This window comes from Theropithecus gelada, chromosome 13 (genome assembly GCF_003255815.1).
Source record: "Theropithecus gelada isolate Dixy chromosome 13, Tgel_1.0, whole genome shotgun sequence".
Lineage (NCBI taxonomy): Eukaryota > Metazoa > Chordata > Mammalia > Primates > Cercopithecidae > Theropithecus > Theropithecus gelada.
The window spans coordinates 101,301,408-101,317,492 of record NC_037681.1 but is presented as its reverse complement, the minus strand read 5'-3'; the positions used below and the strand labels follow the sequence as shown (position 1 = coordinate 101,317,492).

The 16,085-nt window shown below is 37.9% G+C and overlaps 1 protein-coding gene across 8 annotated transcripts in view; it reads right to left on the bottom strand.

Moving 5' to 3' along the window:
• CTNNA2 (catenin alpha 2) overlaps window positions 1–16,085 on the bottom strand; it is a 1,475,417-nt gene that overhangs the window by 230,925 nt on the left and 1,228,407 nt on the right. For all 8 annotated transcript variants that reach the window (XM_025354028.1, XM_025354027.1, XM_025354025.1 and 5 more), the window contains one exon: window positions 2,858–3,010. In XM_025354028.1, the coding sequence (XP_025209813.1) occupies window positions 2,858–3,010 (153 nt within the window). The remainder of the gene's footprint in view (window positions 1–2,857; window positions 3,011–16,085) is intronic.

Genomic DNA, 16,085 nt, shown 5'->3' with positions numbered 1-16,085 from the left:
GCTAGTACTATAATGCAAGGAAAAAAAAACAAACTGTAAGTATTGGGAAAGAAGAAATACACTTACATGATTTGGCTGTGTTCCTATCCAAATCTCACCTTGAACTGTAATAATCTCCACGTGTCAAGGATGGTGCCAGGTGGAGATAACTGAATCATGGGGGTGGTTTCCCCATACTGTTCTCCTGGTAGTGAATACATCTCATGAGATCTGATGGTTTTTTAAGGGGGAGATCCCCTGTACAAGTTCTCTTGCCTGCCACCATGTAAGACGTGTCTTTCCTCCTCCTTTGCCTTCCGCCATGATTATGAGGCCTCCCCACATATGTGGAACTATGAGTCAATTAAACTTCTTTCATTTATAAATTACCCAGTCTTGCATATTATATGTTTTTATTAGCAGCATGAGAACAGACTAATATAACAGTCATAATTTGCAGGCACATGACTATGTACATAGAAAATCCAAAAGGAAATTGTCAAAATTTTAGAATTATTAACTGAATTTATCAAGTTCAATGGATATAAAATCAATATACAAACCAACTTTTTCATATTACAGACACAGAAACTAAGAAAGGTGCCCATATCCACACACTTTTCAAAACTAGAAAAAGGCTAACACTCGGCTCAGTGCTTCAAGTTTGGTGGTTTTTTTTTTTTTTTTTGTATATATGCAGATTTGTATATTTCAGTTACTCCCTAATCAATCAGAGGCCAGTCCACACACTAGCCCCTGTATCTCCTAGGAATCAAGACATTAAAATGCTGCTGGCAACAGTGACAATCCATGGGAAATGAAGGGAATACCTGATGAGGCAAAGTGCAATTTTCTGAAATGTGGAGCTGCAAGTAATCTAAGCTTTCAGCTTCTGTCACAAGTTGAGGATCAAGAATCACAGGTAGTGAACAGATTTACCTACAATGGAAGCTAAAGACAGGATAAGGGGAAATGGTGGATGTGTCCAGGGCCTGTCACAGGAGAAAGGAGAGTGAGTGGAAAAAGCTGAGTCTTTGGCCCCAGTCTCATATTTACACAAGATGTTAAGTCTGAACTTCAAATATGTCCTGCAAATGAAGTAAAGACACTAAGAGGACTGAGAGTAGATGTTTATCACACAACTTGAAATCCATGTCCCATTCTTCATCCACAGTGTCTACAACACACCATCAATTAATATTTTCGGTAAACTCTGCAGTTATCTTGTAAATGCTGTAATTATATAGATGGGATGATATATTTATATGCTAACATTATTTTATTACATGTGAATATTTAAAGGTTTGTAGCACCCATCAGCATTTTTTTTCCTCCTCCTCTTTCTTCCCCTCCTTCTGTACCCATATCCTCCTCCTTCTCTTCTCTGCCTTCCCCTTCTCAAAACATGAAAATGGTCAGAGCTTCCAAGGTCAACCTTGGAAAGACTCTGGATCCCTAAATAGCTAAGTGAACTCTCCAAGCATGTAGGTGGAATGTGAACGGTGATATAAGGCTTGCCTGGTATGAGAGAACAGAGCCAGAAAAACTGCTTTGATATTGTGAGTTTACCCTAGTTTTAGCTCTAGGCTGGTATTGTCTCAAGACATTGGGGTTACGGCAGGAAGTTCAAAGCTTCCATTATTGTGGCCAAGGTTTCTGCACATAGAACCTGCTGACAGCTGTCATGGGTGATGGCTCAGCCTGTATCCTAGAGAAGCAGAGGCTTGACGTAGGACTTCCTGTTGGCTGGGTGTCTTCAGCCCGAGGCACCTGCAGTGCTGGATTAACCAAGGAGCAAACTAAGCAGGTGCTTAAGATGCAACTAAATCAAATACCACCCCCATCACCCACTCCAAGAAAAGCAGAGATGATTTTACATTTAATGAACTTGCTGAGAATTTTAATTTTTCCATCCAGAGGAAAAAAAAAAACTTATTTTCCTTTCAGCTTGCATTTAAGTCTTCTGTCATTTTAAGTGATTTTATTTTATTATGAATTAAAGTGGGAATGCATCACAGTGGTGGTGGTGGTGGTAGGATTAAGTGCTCAGAGCCTGTAAAAGTTTTAACCTGGCCCTAATAACCATTCCCTAAATTTTCCAGGATCCATCCTCATCCCTCCTGGGCTCTTGTTCTCCAGCACACATATTTCTTGTGTAACATCTCTATTTTCTATTATATTTAGCCCCACATCACTAATCCTACCTTTGCCAGGCTGTTGGTATTCAGCTCCTAAATTTTGGCAGCCTAGTTATCATTTACTTTGTACAATATTTTTTTTCAATATTACCCAGTAAAATTTTGTATTTATAAAGCAACTCCCACAGATTCCTTTAACACGTAAAATATACTTACAATGCTTAACGTACCCTAGTACTGCCCCAAGATCTTCCACCAAAAGTTCAAACGTCTCTTTGGGGGCAGGTGTGATTTTTTTTTTTTTTTTGCAAGTTCCCAGTGTGGACAGCGTCTAGGCACTACTGGGTGGAGTGGACAGTGGTTTGAGGAGGGAGAAAAGGGAGAAGTGTCCTAGGCCTCCATTTAGAAATTTTAATTTACTCCCTCAAATCAAAGCTGGCATTCAGCACTTCAGAGTGTCCCTTCTACTTCTTTTGTTTCAGCTCCTGCTTGTTGTTCAGGAAAATTGGCAAATATGTTTCAGAGCATGCTTAGAGTTGTGACATAGACAAAAGAAAGACGACTGATAGCTTGATTCCTTGGAAAAGGGGTACACTAATCAGAAAGTAAAGGAAAGAATGATTCCAGGACTTTATTTCTCCAAAAACACAACAGAATAGCTCTCTAGTGAAATTCTAACAGCCATATGCAGAGATTGAACCCATCGGTAAATTCTAGTCTTCAGGCCCCTCCACACTTACCTCTACCAGTTTGTTGGCATGCTCGCGGAAAACCTGGGCATATTCTTTCACTTCCTTTTCATTTCCACTCTTTGCTGCCTCAATGAGAACTAGCAAAGGAACATTGGTTTCCAAGAAAGAATCAGATATGTGATCCATCACTGCTTTCCGAAGCTACAGTTGAAACAGAAACAAAAAATGACATACAATTAAGAAACAGTAGAATTGTCCATTTTTTTCTAAACTGCTTTTGAGCTGTCATTACCCAGGGAGATAATATTCCTATTTTCTTTTTAAAATTTCCCCAGAGCTTATACTATTAAAGGAAAACCAATGACTGATGGAAGCGTGTGAATTAAACATATTATATGTCAACCTGAAAGTTACATAAATCGCCTGTTGCTCAATACACTATGGGCTCTCTCCCATCAAAGGTCTTCTCTCATCTTTCATTGACCCAAACCTTCAGGATGTTCTGAATCATGACACAGTTGAAGAATTCAGGCTCTTTGAAAAGGAAAAATCTAGGCATCAACCAACAAGTTGGGAGAACTTTGGATAAAGATCTAAACTTTGAAGCAAACCCTGAAACTTTGCCACTGTGCAGTCTCCTGCCCATTCTAGATCCATTGTTTGTGTTAGATAGAAGCAGAAACATGAAACATCTAACAATCTCAAAACTGTTTGTGCCCAGGTGCTATGATGACATAGTTGCTATGTTCCAGAAATACTTATAATTATTCTTCAAGATAAATGAGAATAAACAAGCCCAAATCTTCTAACAATGCATAATTATACATCATTCCCACATTGTTAAAATAGAAAGCAGGGCAGCTGCATGAAAATAAAATGAAACTGTCCCTGAAAAATCACCTTGGTGCTGTTTTGTTCATAATTATCTGAATGTATATGGGATGTATATAAAAATAAACAGAAGAGAAGATGATAAACACTCTGAATGTTTTCCAAACAAATATACCTATCCAGGAGCATTCAAGTGAATCTCTTGATAGGATGACACACACACATTCATTATTGGTCAGAACAAGGAAAATTAGGAGCAAATCCCAATTCCTTTAGGTACTAATTACCATAAAGTATGCATGAAAGTACTTATAATTTAGTTTGGTTTAACTCTGAATTGTGTTTGACATTTTACCATATATAATGTAATAAAGTCTATGTAAAGTTAACATCTCCCACATACTCATTTGACAAAGTATATTAAATTACTGCCTGGGATAATGTTGGTTATTGGTGAGCTCATATATAATGTGTCATTTACTCAACTAAAATCTTTGCATATTATATCATTTCATTCCTATCACAAACTATGAGATAGGAATGATTCTTATACTAGTTCTTCAAATGAAGAAGCTGGGACTTTAAAAAGTTAAATAACTTGTCTGCAGTCATAAGTTAACAAATGGCAGTGCCTAGGGTAAAAAGGTCTGAAGGAGATCCTACAGTGAACACTTGAAACTGACCTGCAGTGGCTCTCTTCCAGAACAGTCCCACAATGGAGGAAAAAATATTTAGAGTGGAATCAAAATTGAACTTGACAGGGACAACAGAGACAAAAGAAAGAGAAGATTGAGATAAAGTAGGGGGGATAAGAAGAGTCAGGTTATCTCAACAATCAGACAAACATTTTTTAATACCACACAAAAATAACAGAAGTGAGAACTCCGGGAACTTGAAAAGCTATCTGCATCAAACCTCTTTCTAAGCCTTCAGGAAGATAATGTTCACAAAAATGAGCAACTTAAAATTATCATTATTATAAGAAAAATTAGATTAAGAAATATATTATCCCTAAGCATACTGAAAGCATGCCAAAAGGATATGCTTATAAAACAGATTAAAACTGTAACCTACCATTTCAAATAAATTAAAAACATCACAAAAATAATATAAAATATGGAAGAACATGACAAATTCGAATAAGAAAAACTAAAGAATTAGGTCATGAAACTCAAGAAAGAATTATAAATAAAAGAAAATCATTTGAAAAAGACAAGAATGAATAAACACCACAACAAATGCCATAAGACAAATAAAGTAAGGAAAAGTTTTAAATCCAAAAAATATTTTTTAAAGAGCTAAAAAACCGTTTGAGAAAATGTGACAAATATTGAAGATAGGCAAAGAAAAGTCAATACAGGGCTACCAGAAGGTCCATGAAAAAAGAAAATCAAAACAAGAAAACAGAATGAATACCAAAAATTGTAATCAATGAAAACTTTCCAGAATATATGTATATATTGAAACTGTATTCTAATACTGTATATTTTTAAATTGCTAAGGTGGGTTTTTAATGTTCTCACCACAAAAATAAGTATGTAAGATGATGAATATGTTAGCTTAATTTGATTATTCATAATACATACATCTATCAAAATATCACACTGTACTCCACAAACATATATATGTTAATGAAAAATAAAAAATTTGAAATTAAACAAATAACCTACAATCTGAAAGAATGTATTATGTACCTGAGAAGACTGACCCGTAATTATCAACCAAGATATTTTCCAGTAAAATGACTGAATTCCAAAGAAAAAATGAGAGGAAAAAATCTGCAATTCAACAAATATACCGTATGATTTATACAGGAAAAAATAGATTATCAGCAGACTTTTTAATAGTAAAGATTTATGCCAAAGGAAAATATTGTCTTTAAGATACTCAAGGAAAGATAATGTAAACTAAGAATTTTATAACCAGCAAAACTGACTTTCAAGGATATAAGGCATAGAAAATCTGATAAAAACGCAAGAACTCAGAATATTGTTCTCATGACCATTTCCTATCTAGTTATTTTAAGAATTAAATTTTAAGAATTAAAATAACTAGAAAAATATTAACATAAAAAGTGATAGAATATAGTATGAATGTTTGTATACTCTGACAATAAAGACATATTACAACATTGTGAAAAGGGGACGAGAAAGGGAATAGAAAATACTAAAATATTTTAAGCACTTTATGTGATTTTAATTATAGGGGAAGTATGAATATTGTTATTCCAACATTATTGTGTTTAAAGGTAAAATAAAGAAAATGATTAACTATGAAATTTTAATTCATCATTTCCTATGCCCTTGCTAACCAGAAGTGTTGGTAGGGTAGAAAGTAATTGAAGAAAAATTCTCCAATGCTAGATCTGAATTAGAAATGTCAGTAGAAACACATAGGATTTGATTCAGATTTATTGAGGCATAACTGACAAATAAATATGCATATACTTAAAGTGTATAATATGATGATTTGATAAACATACATTTTTATAAACATATATATTGTGAAATAATTACCACAATTGAGTTAATTAACATATTCATTCCCTCATATAGCTACCTTTTTTTTTCTTTATTGGTGAGAACACTTAAGATCTACTCTCTTAGCAAATTTCAAGCATACAGCACAGTATTTTTGATAATCATCATGGTGTATATTAGATTCTCATAGCTTATTCACTGTATCACTTACAGTTTGTACCCTTTGACCAACATTTCAAGCATTTCACCACCCCCACCTCCAGCCCCTAGCAACCACTGGCTTACTTTTTGTTTCTGTGAGTTCCACCTCTTGTTTGTTTGTTTTTAGGTTCCATATATAAGTGATGCCATATAGTATTTGTCTTTCTCTATCTGGCTTATTTCACTAAGCACAATTCCCTCCAAGTCCATCCAGGTTGTCACATATAAAAGATTTCTATTTTTATATGGTTAATAATATTCCATTGTGTATATACCTATTTATCTGTCTATCACATTTTTTATCCATTTATCTATCAGTGGACACTTGGTTGATTCCATGTCTTGGCTATTGTAAATAATGCTGCAATAAACATGGGGGTGCAGATACCTCTTTTAGATATTGATTTATTTCCATCAGATTCTACCCAGAAGTGGGATTGTTAGATAATATGGTAGTTCTATTTTTTATTTTTTGAGGCACTTCCATACTGTTTTCTATGATTGTACTAATTTACATTCCCACAAACAACGCTTTCCTTTCTCCATATCCTTGCCAACGTTTGAAAACATGAGATTTTAAATTGAAAACATACGCACACTTGCAAACACTTTCTCAGTTCTGTCTAATGAAAAAGCCTGAAAATAATGGCTAGCCTAGTAGTGATCAACAACTTGAAACACAACTTTACACTACAAAAACAGAAAACAAAAACAAACAAACAAGCAAAAAAAAAAAAAAAACAGAGCTTCATGGAGAAAGGGCTGATTCCAGGCACTCTGAGGCCGGGATTGTACAAATAAGCTTGAAATATCTTTTCATGCCAGGTAGCAAAGAACCATCAAAGACTCCCAGGGGCATGCCAGAATAACAGGAGGCTCCCACTGGCCAAAGATAAAGATGCTTTGAGTTGAAGATAAAAGACATTCCCTGCCTCCCAATAAACTTAGGTCCTTGCATACGCGAAGGAGAACTGCCTAGTGTTCTGTTACTGCCCCAGTATTGTACATTATTAAGAAATGTAATTCTGTTGTCTGGAGCCTTTGTACATTTTGAAGTTTATTAGCTACAGTAGTTGGCCTGCCCTAATTTAACCTGAAAATAGAATTTTTATTTTCCTACAAATTCTGCCTTCCCTTACTTAGATCCTTTCTACTTGAAGTGTGGGCCACTGGCCAGTACCATGCCATTTCCTGGGAGCTTATTAGAAATGCAAAACCAAGACCCATCCAGACCTGCTTTTAACCAGAATCTGCATTTTACTAAGATGCCTAGGTGATCCTTCCACAGTATAAAGTTTGAGGAATGCCTCCCTAGAAGATCTATTGTGAAGTTCTTAGTCTCAAGCATCAGAAACTAATTCTAGCTGATTTAAGCAGAAAGATTGACCCATCAGTTCACAAAATGGGCAGAATTCAGAAATGTTAAGACACGCTGTGTCTTTGTGACAATAGGTTTTGATACAAAATGTTAGGCAGACCTGATTTTCATCTGGGTGAAACAGAGACTAGAACTCTAGGACGTACATCCTCACCTAGTTGAAAGAGTACAGGAGGTAGCGGCCGGGAGGAAAGTATTTTTTGAAAACAGTGTTTTGGCCATTTAAACTTCTTATACAGATATTCATAACATGAGAAATCCCCTGAACACAGAAAAGGAACTCAGCTACTGACCCAAAAACAAAAAAGTGGCCAGCAAAGAAAAGATCTGGCAGAAAACTAATTCAGAGATTCAAGCATGAGTGGAAGTTGAAAATAAATAGAGATACATTTATAAGAAATAATTAAAAGGTGAAGAGTTGTTTATAAGGAACAAGATCAAAAGCTATGAACTAGGACAGGAATGGCAAGTATGCTACAACTCTTCCTTTCTATGCCCACACCAGACATGATTAATCAATTACTGCATTCTTTTATGCTGAGCTCAAATACTACTTCAACACAGTGCTCCAAGTAGCTACTACTAATCAATCCCATTTCTCCTTCAGGATGAAAGCTTTCTTTCTTTGCTAAACTTCCCCTGCAATTGAAGCATTTTGCATGCCAATCTTTAGGCAGAATTGGCTATGTGTCTGAGCATCCCAATGCCATCTTGACTTTCAGAAATAAAAGTTAACACCCAAGTTGAGGCTGGGCAGATGATGTTTAACAAATGCCTGACCATTTAACATCTATCCTGTCATTTAGATAAATGTTTACAAAAATCTTGTTAAGAATAATAGTGTTAACTTCTTCATTACTATGATATAAGAAATACCAGCCAAGGTCAAAACTGGGGTTAGAGGGTGATTTCAAATAGGCTCAAAAAATCTGAACCCTTAAATCTTTCCATGAATGTGGCTGTTCCAGGCTCCTCATGAATACTGACATGTTCTGCTGTATTTCCTTAAGCTGTGTGGTATAATTGTTATTAAAAATGAAAAATCAAAGCAACAAAGTGACTGAGCCAGGAGCCATCCAGCCTAGGGGGCTTGACAAGTATTGGGCTTCATTAAGTCAGGCAAAGTTTAGCCAGTCTGAAGGTCAATTAGTGTAATCAGTCAGTGCTACAATCTATCCAAAGCCACTTTAATAAGCCAAGGTGCCATCAATGCACACTCCATTGGTAACGAAGGCACTCTTCATTGTTCAGGTTGTGTTGGGAGCAGGTGGGGGAAGCAGAGGCATATCTATAAGGCCTGGGGAAGACATTTAAAGAATAATCATGGTTCTTGCTTTATTTAGTTTTCTTTATAAGAGAAACATGAAATTCTTTGGTCATTATCTTGATGAAACTGACTGTCTTTCATAAGCAAAATCATTTTAATTGGGATACTAGCATCTCCTCTTAATGGAACCAATTACCTCTATCAGGCCCTGTGCTTTTCCCTACCCATCTCATTCACCGTCCACCAAATTCATTCAGGTCTGCTGGATCATTTAAAAGTACAACTGTCATCATTAGCAACACTTATATTGGAGCCAGATCAACAGCCAAATCAATATATGTGCCCTTAGATTTTTTTCTCTATGAGTGCTGATGGTCAGTATAAACGTTAGGAACATGTCTCACTGATGGAATAGATAATTGTAATAGATTTGTTGCATGAATAACCTTATTCTTCTCTCTCCTTCTATCCATACCATTGCCATGTAACTCTGTAGTACCTGCCCTCTGGGACTCTGGGCTTGGTCATGTCTCATGTTTAGGGTCAATGGATGTTGGCCACCATGATGCATGTGGACATTTGAAAGGCTCATTCAGCATTGGCTGGCTTGGTCTTGTTCTCTGCCATCCCCAGGAGAAGGACATGCCCAGGCTAGACTGCCTGTCCCAGAAAAAGGGTGACAAACCTATTGACCAGGACTGAGTCACCTCAGTCATCGCTGTCAAGGCCTTCCCAGATCCATTAAGAGCAATAGAATCCAGGCACAGGAGAAGGCCGGGCCAAGATGACCACCTCAGAGCAGTGAGCTACAAATGTTATTGCTGTATGCCCCTGAAGTACTGTTATACTACACTGTTGTGACAATAGATAACTGATAACATACATAGAATAAGTTTTCATGGTTACCAAATCACCTTTTGGTGAAATGGGAGAGACATCTTGAAAATAAATTTCTGATCAATTAGCGGACTAGTCTGGGGCCATTTCAATTCATTTCTTTGGCCAAATGTATTGAAATAACAGTAGTCTACTCCTCATGTTTCATTATATAGCCATGGGCTGTGTGTAAGAAAATCACAGCTGTAATTTATTATTTTTATAGATTAAATAAATACTTTACTCAAAAAGTTATAACAAAGAGACAAGTCATTGGGACTAGGACAGGGAAGGGTTGATCGGGGCTTTTCCTGAAGGACAGTAATAGGTACTTAGCTCCTACTGTTGATTTCATTTTCTGCCCCAGCACACGCAGGTCAGTATCAAATTCCTCCTTTACCTCCACAATAGGCAAGAGTGCTTGCCTTTATGAGAAGAGACAGTGAAAAGCTGCCTCAGGGTCCCAAGGAATGCTGGAATCATTGTGGATCTCCAGATGGCTTAATGCAGCAGGTACAGCACCTTGACATGGTGCTGTTAAAAATGTTAGCAGAAAATGGAGCCCACAATTGCTGGATGCAGTGTAAGAAAGCAAAGGAGAGGCTAGTGGAAGGGAGAGGATATGCAAGAGACAGAAGCAACTGCAGCAGTGAGATGAGGAGAAGTGGCGAGAGCATAAAAGCATTGGGGAAAATTAATATTTCATAATAACAATCTTCATTTAGTGCTTACTTTGTGCCAGATACTGTTCTAAATAATTAGAATAACTTGTTTACTTTTCTCAAAAATCACTGGCTACTATTTTATTCATTTTATAGGTAAGGAGACTGAGACAATAGAATTAAGTCACTTGTCCACATTCACAAAGCTAACAGATAGCAGTGGCAGGATTTGAACCAATGTTGCTTGGCCCCAGACTACATGCTTTTAAATACTAACATACACAAGCTCTCATATGTCTACTTTGTACCAGCTTTGTGTACATTATTGACCAAAAGCAACGGTATATATGATGACAGCAGCAAACATTCCAGGAACAAATGTGATTCCTGGATGAGTAAAGTACATATACAAGGGATTCTGAAAGCTCCCCTCTTCCCTACCCATGATATAGTAAGACCAAAAAGAAGAAGAGCCCCTGTGGAGAGGATAAAAGAAGAGACCCTATGGCAGATAGACACCATAACAGGGAATCGGTGATCCTACCAGAGGTAGAAGTGATGCTGAGTCCTAATGAATCCCTACTCTGAGACTAGAAAGAGACCTGCTCGATACTCACTATGAAACTCGGACTTCCTGGGGGTTTAGGGATCTGGAAAAAAATAGAGAACTTGTGGTCTAAGATATGCCTACTGCAACAATGTATTCGATGAATTATACTTGCTCTAATGTAACCATTTTCTTATAACTCTTAATGATCAAAATGTTTTAAAATAGTAAATTTTAAGATGCTAAAGAAAGTGTGTTTCTTAGGATTCTAACTGGGTTCAAGCCAAAGGACAAGAGACTTCTCCCAGAAAGACTGGTATCCATTTTCCATGCTTTGATATGGTAATTATGGTTTATACGGAAATCCATAAGCCAGGTGGTGGCAGAGGTGAGCCTTACTATAGAGAAATCTTTGAAAGCTGCAAATGCAGCTTGGTACTGTGACAATCTAGCATTCTAATTTGCATTCTCACTCTTAAGAGTATTAGGATCAAAAGTTCTTAAATATATCTATTCCATAGTCTATAAACACAGGCATATCCAAAAGTGGGAGCCAGAGTCCTCAGCAGCCAGGACCAGGGACATCTTGAACTTGGTATCAGCCAGCAAGTGCAGAAACTCATAAATACTGCCTTCATTAGCTCATGGGCCCTGTGATTTGTGTCTCTGATGAGCAGGGGCACATTTTTTTGACCCCTCCAGTAAACAGGAAATGTAATTCCTCTGTAAATTGACTACTAGAATGGTTTAAATGCCCTTGCCTACAAGCTGAAAGGCATAGTTAACACTTTTTACATAAGCTAGAAGACCAAAATTTAGCTATCAATCAACCAGGGCAGAAAGGAATGACTTGACAAAATCATTCGTTAAGTCTGACAGGAGTCAAGAACACAAGACTTTCTTCCAACGGTTTAAATGTATGTGTGACAAAGGAATATTAATTGCATAAGACAAGGCATTTAAAGGTATTAGCTCAGCACTACCAGTCTATTTTATCCAATTAAGGCTATTCATCAATGTAAATAACTGCATTTTCTTCAGCAAACCCAAAGGAATATAGTCAATGGATCATACCTGCTCTAGCAGTTCTTATTTTGTGGGAGTGCAGAGTCACGAAAGAACAGACACAATTTAACTCACTAACTCAAAAAGAAAAATAAACTGTCTCAAAAATGACCAAAAGCTGTCTACCTATCGGGTGGAGCATGAGGAGTCCATGCTGTATATTGAGCAACATCTAATACTGCAAAAGTATTTTGTACAAAGTCTAAAACCCTGCAACCGTTTGATAAATATGAAACAGTTCCCTGCAAAAGACAGTCCAAGAAAAAAAAATGTCTCTCCCCAGTCAACCAGTTTTGCAGAAGCTCACACTTGCATAAGACTTTGAAGGCTGTGTGCCTCATTTTAATGTACTCAATGAAAAACATCTCTGCAATTCCTTTTACTGGAGAAATATTCATTCTTGAAAAACTAAAAAAGGTCTCTTATTTGCCTTTAATTGTGAAATTCAAAATTCCTTTCTGATCTCAAGAGAAATAATGGATCTAGAAAGAAAAATTTACACAAATGCCATAGTTTTATTCAAGATATGTAACTGTTATGCCAAAGAAGTGAAATGAGAGTAAACATACAAAAATACGATGGTATAGATACTAATGCAATTAGCTCGAAGGTGGCAGGAACCTTATTATAAGAGACATAAGAAGTCCTCAGAAAGAAATTATGCTTTATCGCTTACTTAGTTTACTAAACTGTACTCAAGGGCCAGTGTTCAGTCATTTATTCCTTCTACTGGCATTTCAGTAGCTCTTGGTAGATGAAGCACTGTTTTTGGCCAGGGATACAGAAAAAAAACAAGACAAGCCATCTCCTCTCACTTTCTGCTGAAAACTCCTCCACTGTCTCAACTCCCAACTACTAACAAAGCTACAGTGATCAACATGACCTCATATATGGTTGACTGGCCTCATAAATGGTGCTTAGAGCTAAGCATGAGCTATTCGTGTCGAATGTGTTGGAGGCTGGCCTAAACAACACTGTAAAATAGTCTAATTTTTCTACATTTTTTTTCATAGCATATTGCACTTTTTTTTTCTTACTTACAGATTATCTTAAGATTTCTCCACCCTTCCATCAGAACAGGCATTCTTTTAATCGCCCAATGTCTAAGCCCAGAAGAGTTGGCATTTCAAAAGGGTTAAGTTTTAGGTGGCAAGGGTGAAGGTGGAAAAGACATTTCTAGCATAACTACCTTGCTCAGATCTCTGAACCCAGACCAAAAAGCAGGTCAACTCTTCTGCATATATGGAAGGTCTACTCAGTTTCTGGCTGCTAATTTTAATAATAATCCTGTGCATGTCCTGTTTTTATAGCTTGCAGAGAACTTTCCTAGACATTATTTCATTTGTCCTTCCTTACAATGTCATGGTGTGGGTGAAGGGTGCTTTTTGTAGGGTGAGCATCATTATTTGTGTTGTTTAGAGGAGGAAAGGGAGGATCCTCTGGTTGCATATAGCAAATGCCAGAGTCAGGTATTCGGGCTCCAATAATAATGTCATTTTACTTAAGATCTATGGGTTTATGGACCTGGCTGTTGAAGTTCACAAATCCTAACTGGACAAAGGTCACTTTTCTTTCAATTCTTCACTTCCACCCCTAGTTGATTACTTACTCCCAGCCTTATGTCTCATCCACCATTGCTTGCTCCAAAGGGGGATCTAAGATCAGATGCCTGAATGTTGTATTCTGAGTATCTAATATCTGCCATTGATTAACTCATGATGAATAGGCACAAGTTGCTTTGAGTACAGTGTGAAAAAGTCAAAAGCTGCATCCAGTTTTTAGGTAAGGTAGGTAATGGTCCCTACCAAGGACCTTTAGGAAGCTTGTAATATGCCCCAAAAATGATTTAATCCCCTCACAATTTAATTGGTAATTGGGAAAGACAATTTCTGAACGGACGAATTTGATGGCAGGCTAAGAGCAGAAGCCTATAAAAAATGTGTGGTTAAAGAGCATGAAGCAAGATACAGAGACGAGCTCTCAAAACCTATTATTTCTTTCAAATGGGGTCAATCCTACACACCTGTTATGGTGTGGTAGGATTGGTACCAAGTAGAGTCACCTGGCCCTGTACTGCCACATGTCATGCATTCCACATTACAGCACAAGTCCTGTGGGTCTTAGAAGAACGTCTATTATAAACATAGGCACCCGGGGAGGAACCCAGACAAAACTCACTTCTTCTCAATCTAGGTACGAGTGAAACCTCAGTTCACTTGAGTGGGATGGGTAGCTTGGGGGAATAAGATGCTGTTGAGTGAGGAAGGAAGAATGAAGGGAACTTACTTCTTGGTGCAGATGTCACTGATAAATGTACCTCTGAAGTTTCCGGCCATTTGTGGTCAGTAAAGGGCTCAGCACACTTTCTAAAACAGAAAACCATTTACCACACTCCCCTGTTTTACTCCAATTATAGATAACGGTGAGCCTCCGTGCTACCTTCCCTCTCCAGAGTTCTTCTTTCTCCAGAGTTCTGCTGCCGTATGCAATACTTTTCACTTCCTGTCTTTAACTATTGCACAGCATTGCATTTCCAACAGCTGCTGAATTTTTCCCTAGAGGTTCTTCATTTCAGATAGAAGCCCAATGATTACTCCACATTCCCAACTTTGTGGAAATCCTATAAAATGACGGGTGTTGTCACTATTTAAGGTAAAAGTAGTTGGATTCAAGGTCCTTTAGCTTTTCAGGGAATTCAGGTTCTTACACCATATTTGTTTTATCTCAAGCTAGGTTTACTTTTAGAGCAGGGATTGGCAGACTCTTCCCTGTAAAGGGCCAGGTAGTATAGATTTTGGCCTTTGTGAGCCAGTTAGTCTCTGTCATGACTAATCAAGTCTGCAGTTGTAGCACAAAAGCAGTCAATACAACATTGCATAATCAAACAGAAGGCTAAGTTTGGGACAGAGATAGTAATTGGCTGATGCCTGTTCTAGATGGTTTCATCAGTGGATTTTAGTCTTATATGCCTCTCACTCTATACATAAGTTTCTACTGCAATCTCTGGCTATTTCAAGCTCCATTTACCCACTGCTTACTTGTAACCAAGCATCTGCTGTGTCCAGAAGCTACCTCCTTAAGAAGAGAACTGAAGAGGCCAAATGTGGCCTCTAAGAGCCCCCAGGTGATCAGTGTGACTGGTATTTGACCAAATGACTTTTGTTATTTCTTTGCCTCATACTCTGCTAGAAAGCAAAGGTTATTCTAGTGGTCCCTAAGAAATTCCTTTTCTAATATAAGCTTTGAGGCAAGGAAGGAAGAAGAAAGTTACATGGAAGAGTAGAAGTTGTATCTAGTTGGGCTGGCTGGACTGCTTAATGTAGGTGTTCTGGCCTGGACTGGACCCCAAATCATGAATTTCCTGCTGATTTGGCAACAAGGGTGCTTCCACACCCTTGATACTGTTGCCAAAACACACAGAGAATGCACCCAAAGAGCAGCAGGCAAGCTGGTTTCTATGGTAACTTGTGACACAATGCCTACTTGATCAGTCAGAAGTTATCCCCTTTCGACTAGTTAATTTGGTATCTGTAGATATAGCCGCAGGGCCACATTGGTCTAAGCTTGCGTATTTCACAGGAGAGGCTGAAGGAAATCTGCTCAGAGTCCATTAGTGCTGACTTCTCCCTGCCCTTGGAACTCAGCACCCTCCTGCTCCCATTTTTCTGGTCTCCCAGCCCTGCTCAGAGGTGCTTTTTTTTTTTTTTTTTTCGAGACAGAGTTTTGCTCTTGTTGCCCAGGCTGGAATACAGTGGCGCGATCTCAACTCACTGCAACCTCCGCCTCCTGGGTTCAAGCGATTCTCCTGCCTCAGCCTCCAGAGTGGCTGGGAATACAGGTGCACGCCACTGTGCCCAGCTAATTTTGTATTTTTAGTAGAGATGGGGTTCCACCCTGTTGACCAAGATGCTCTCGGTCTCCGGACCTTGTGATCCACCCACCTTGGCCTCCCAAAGTGCTGGCATTAGA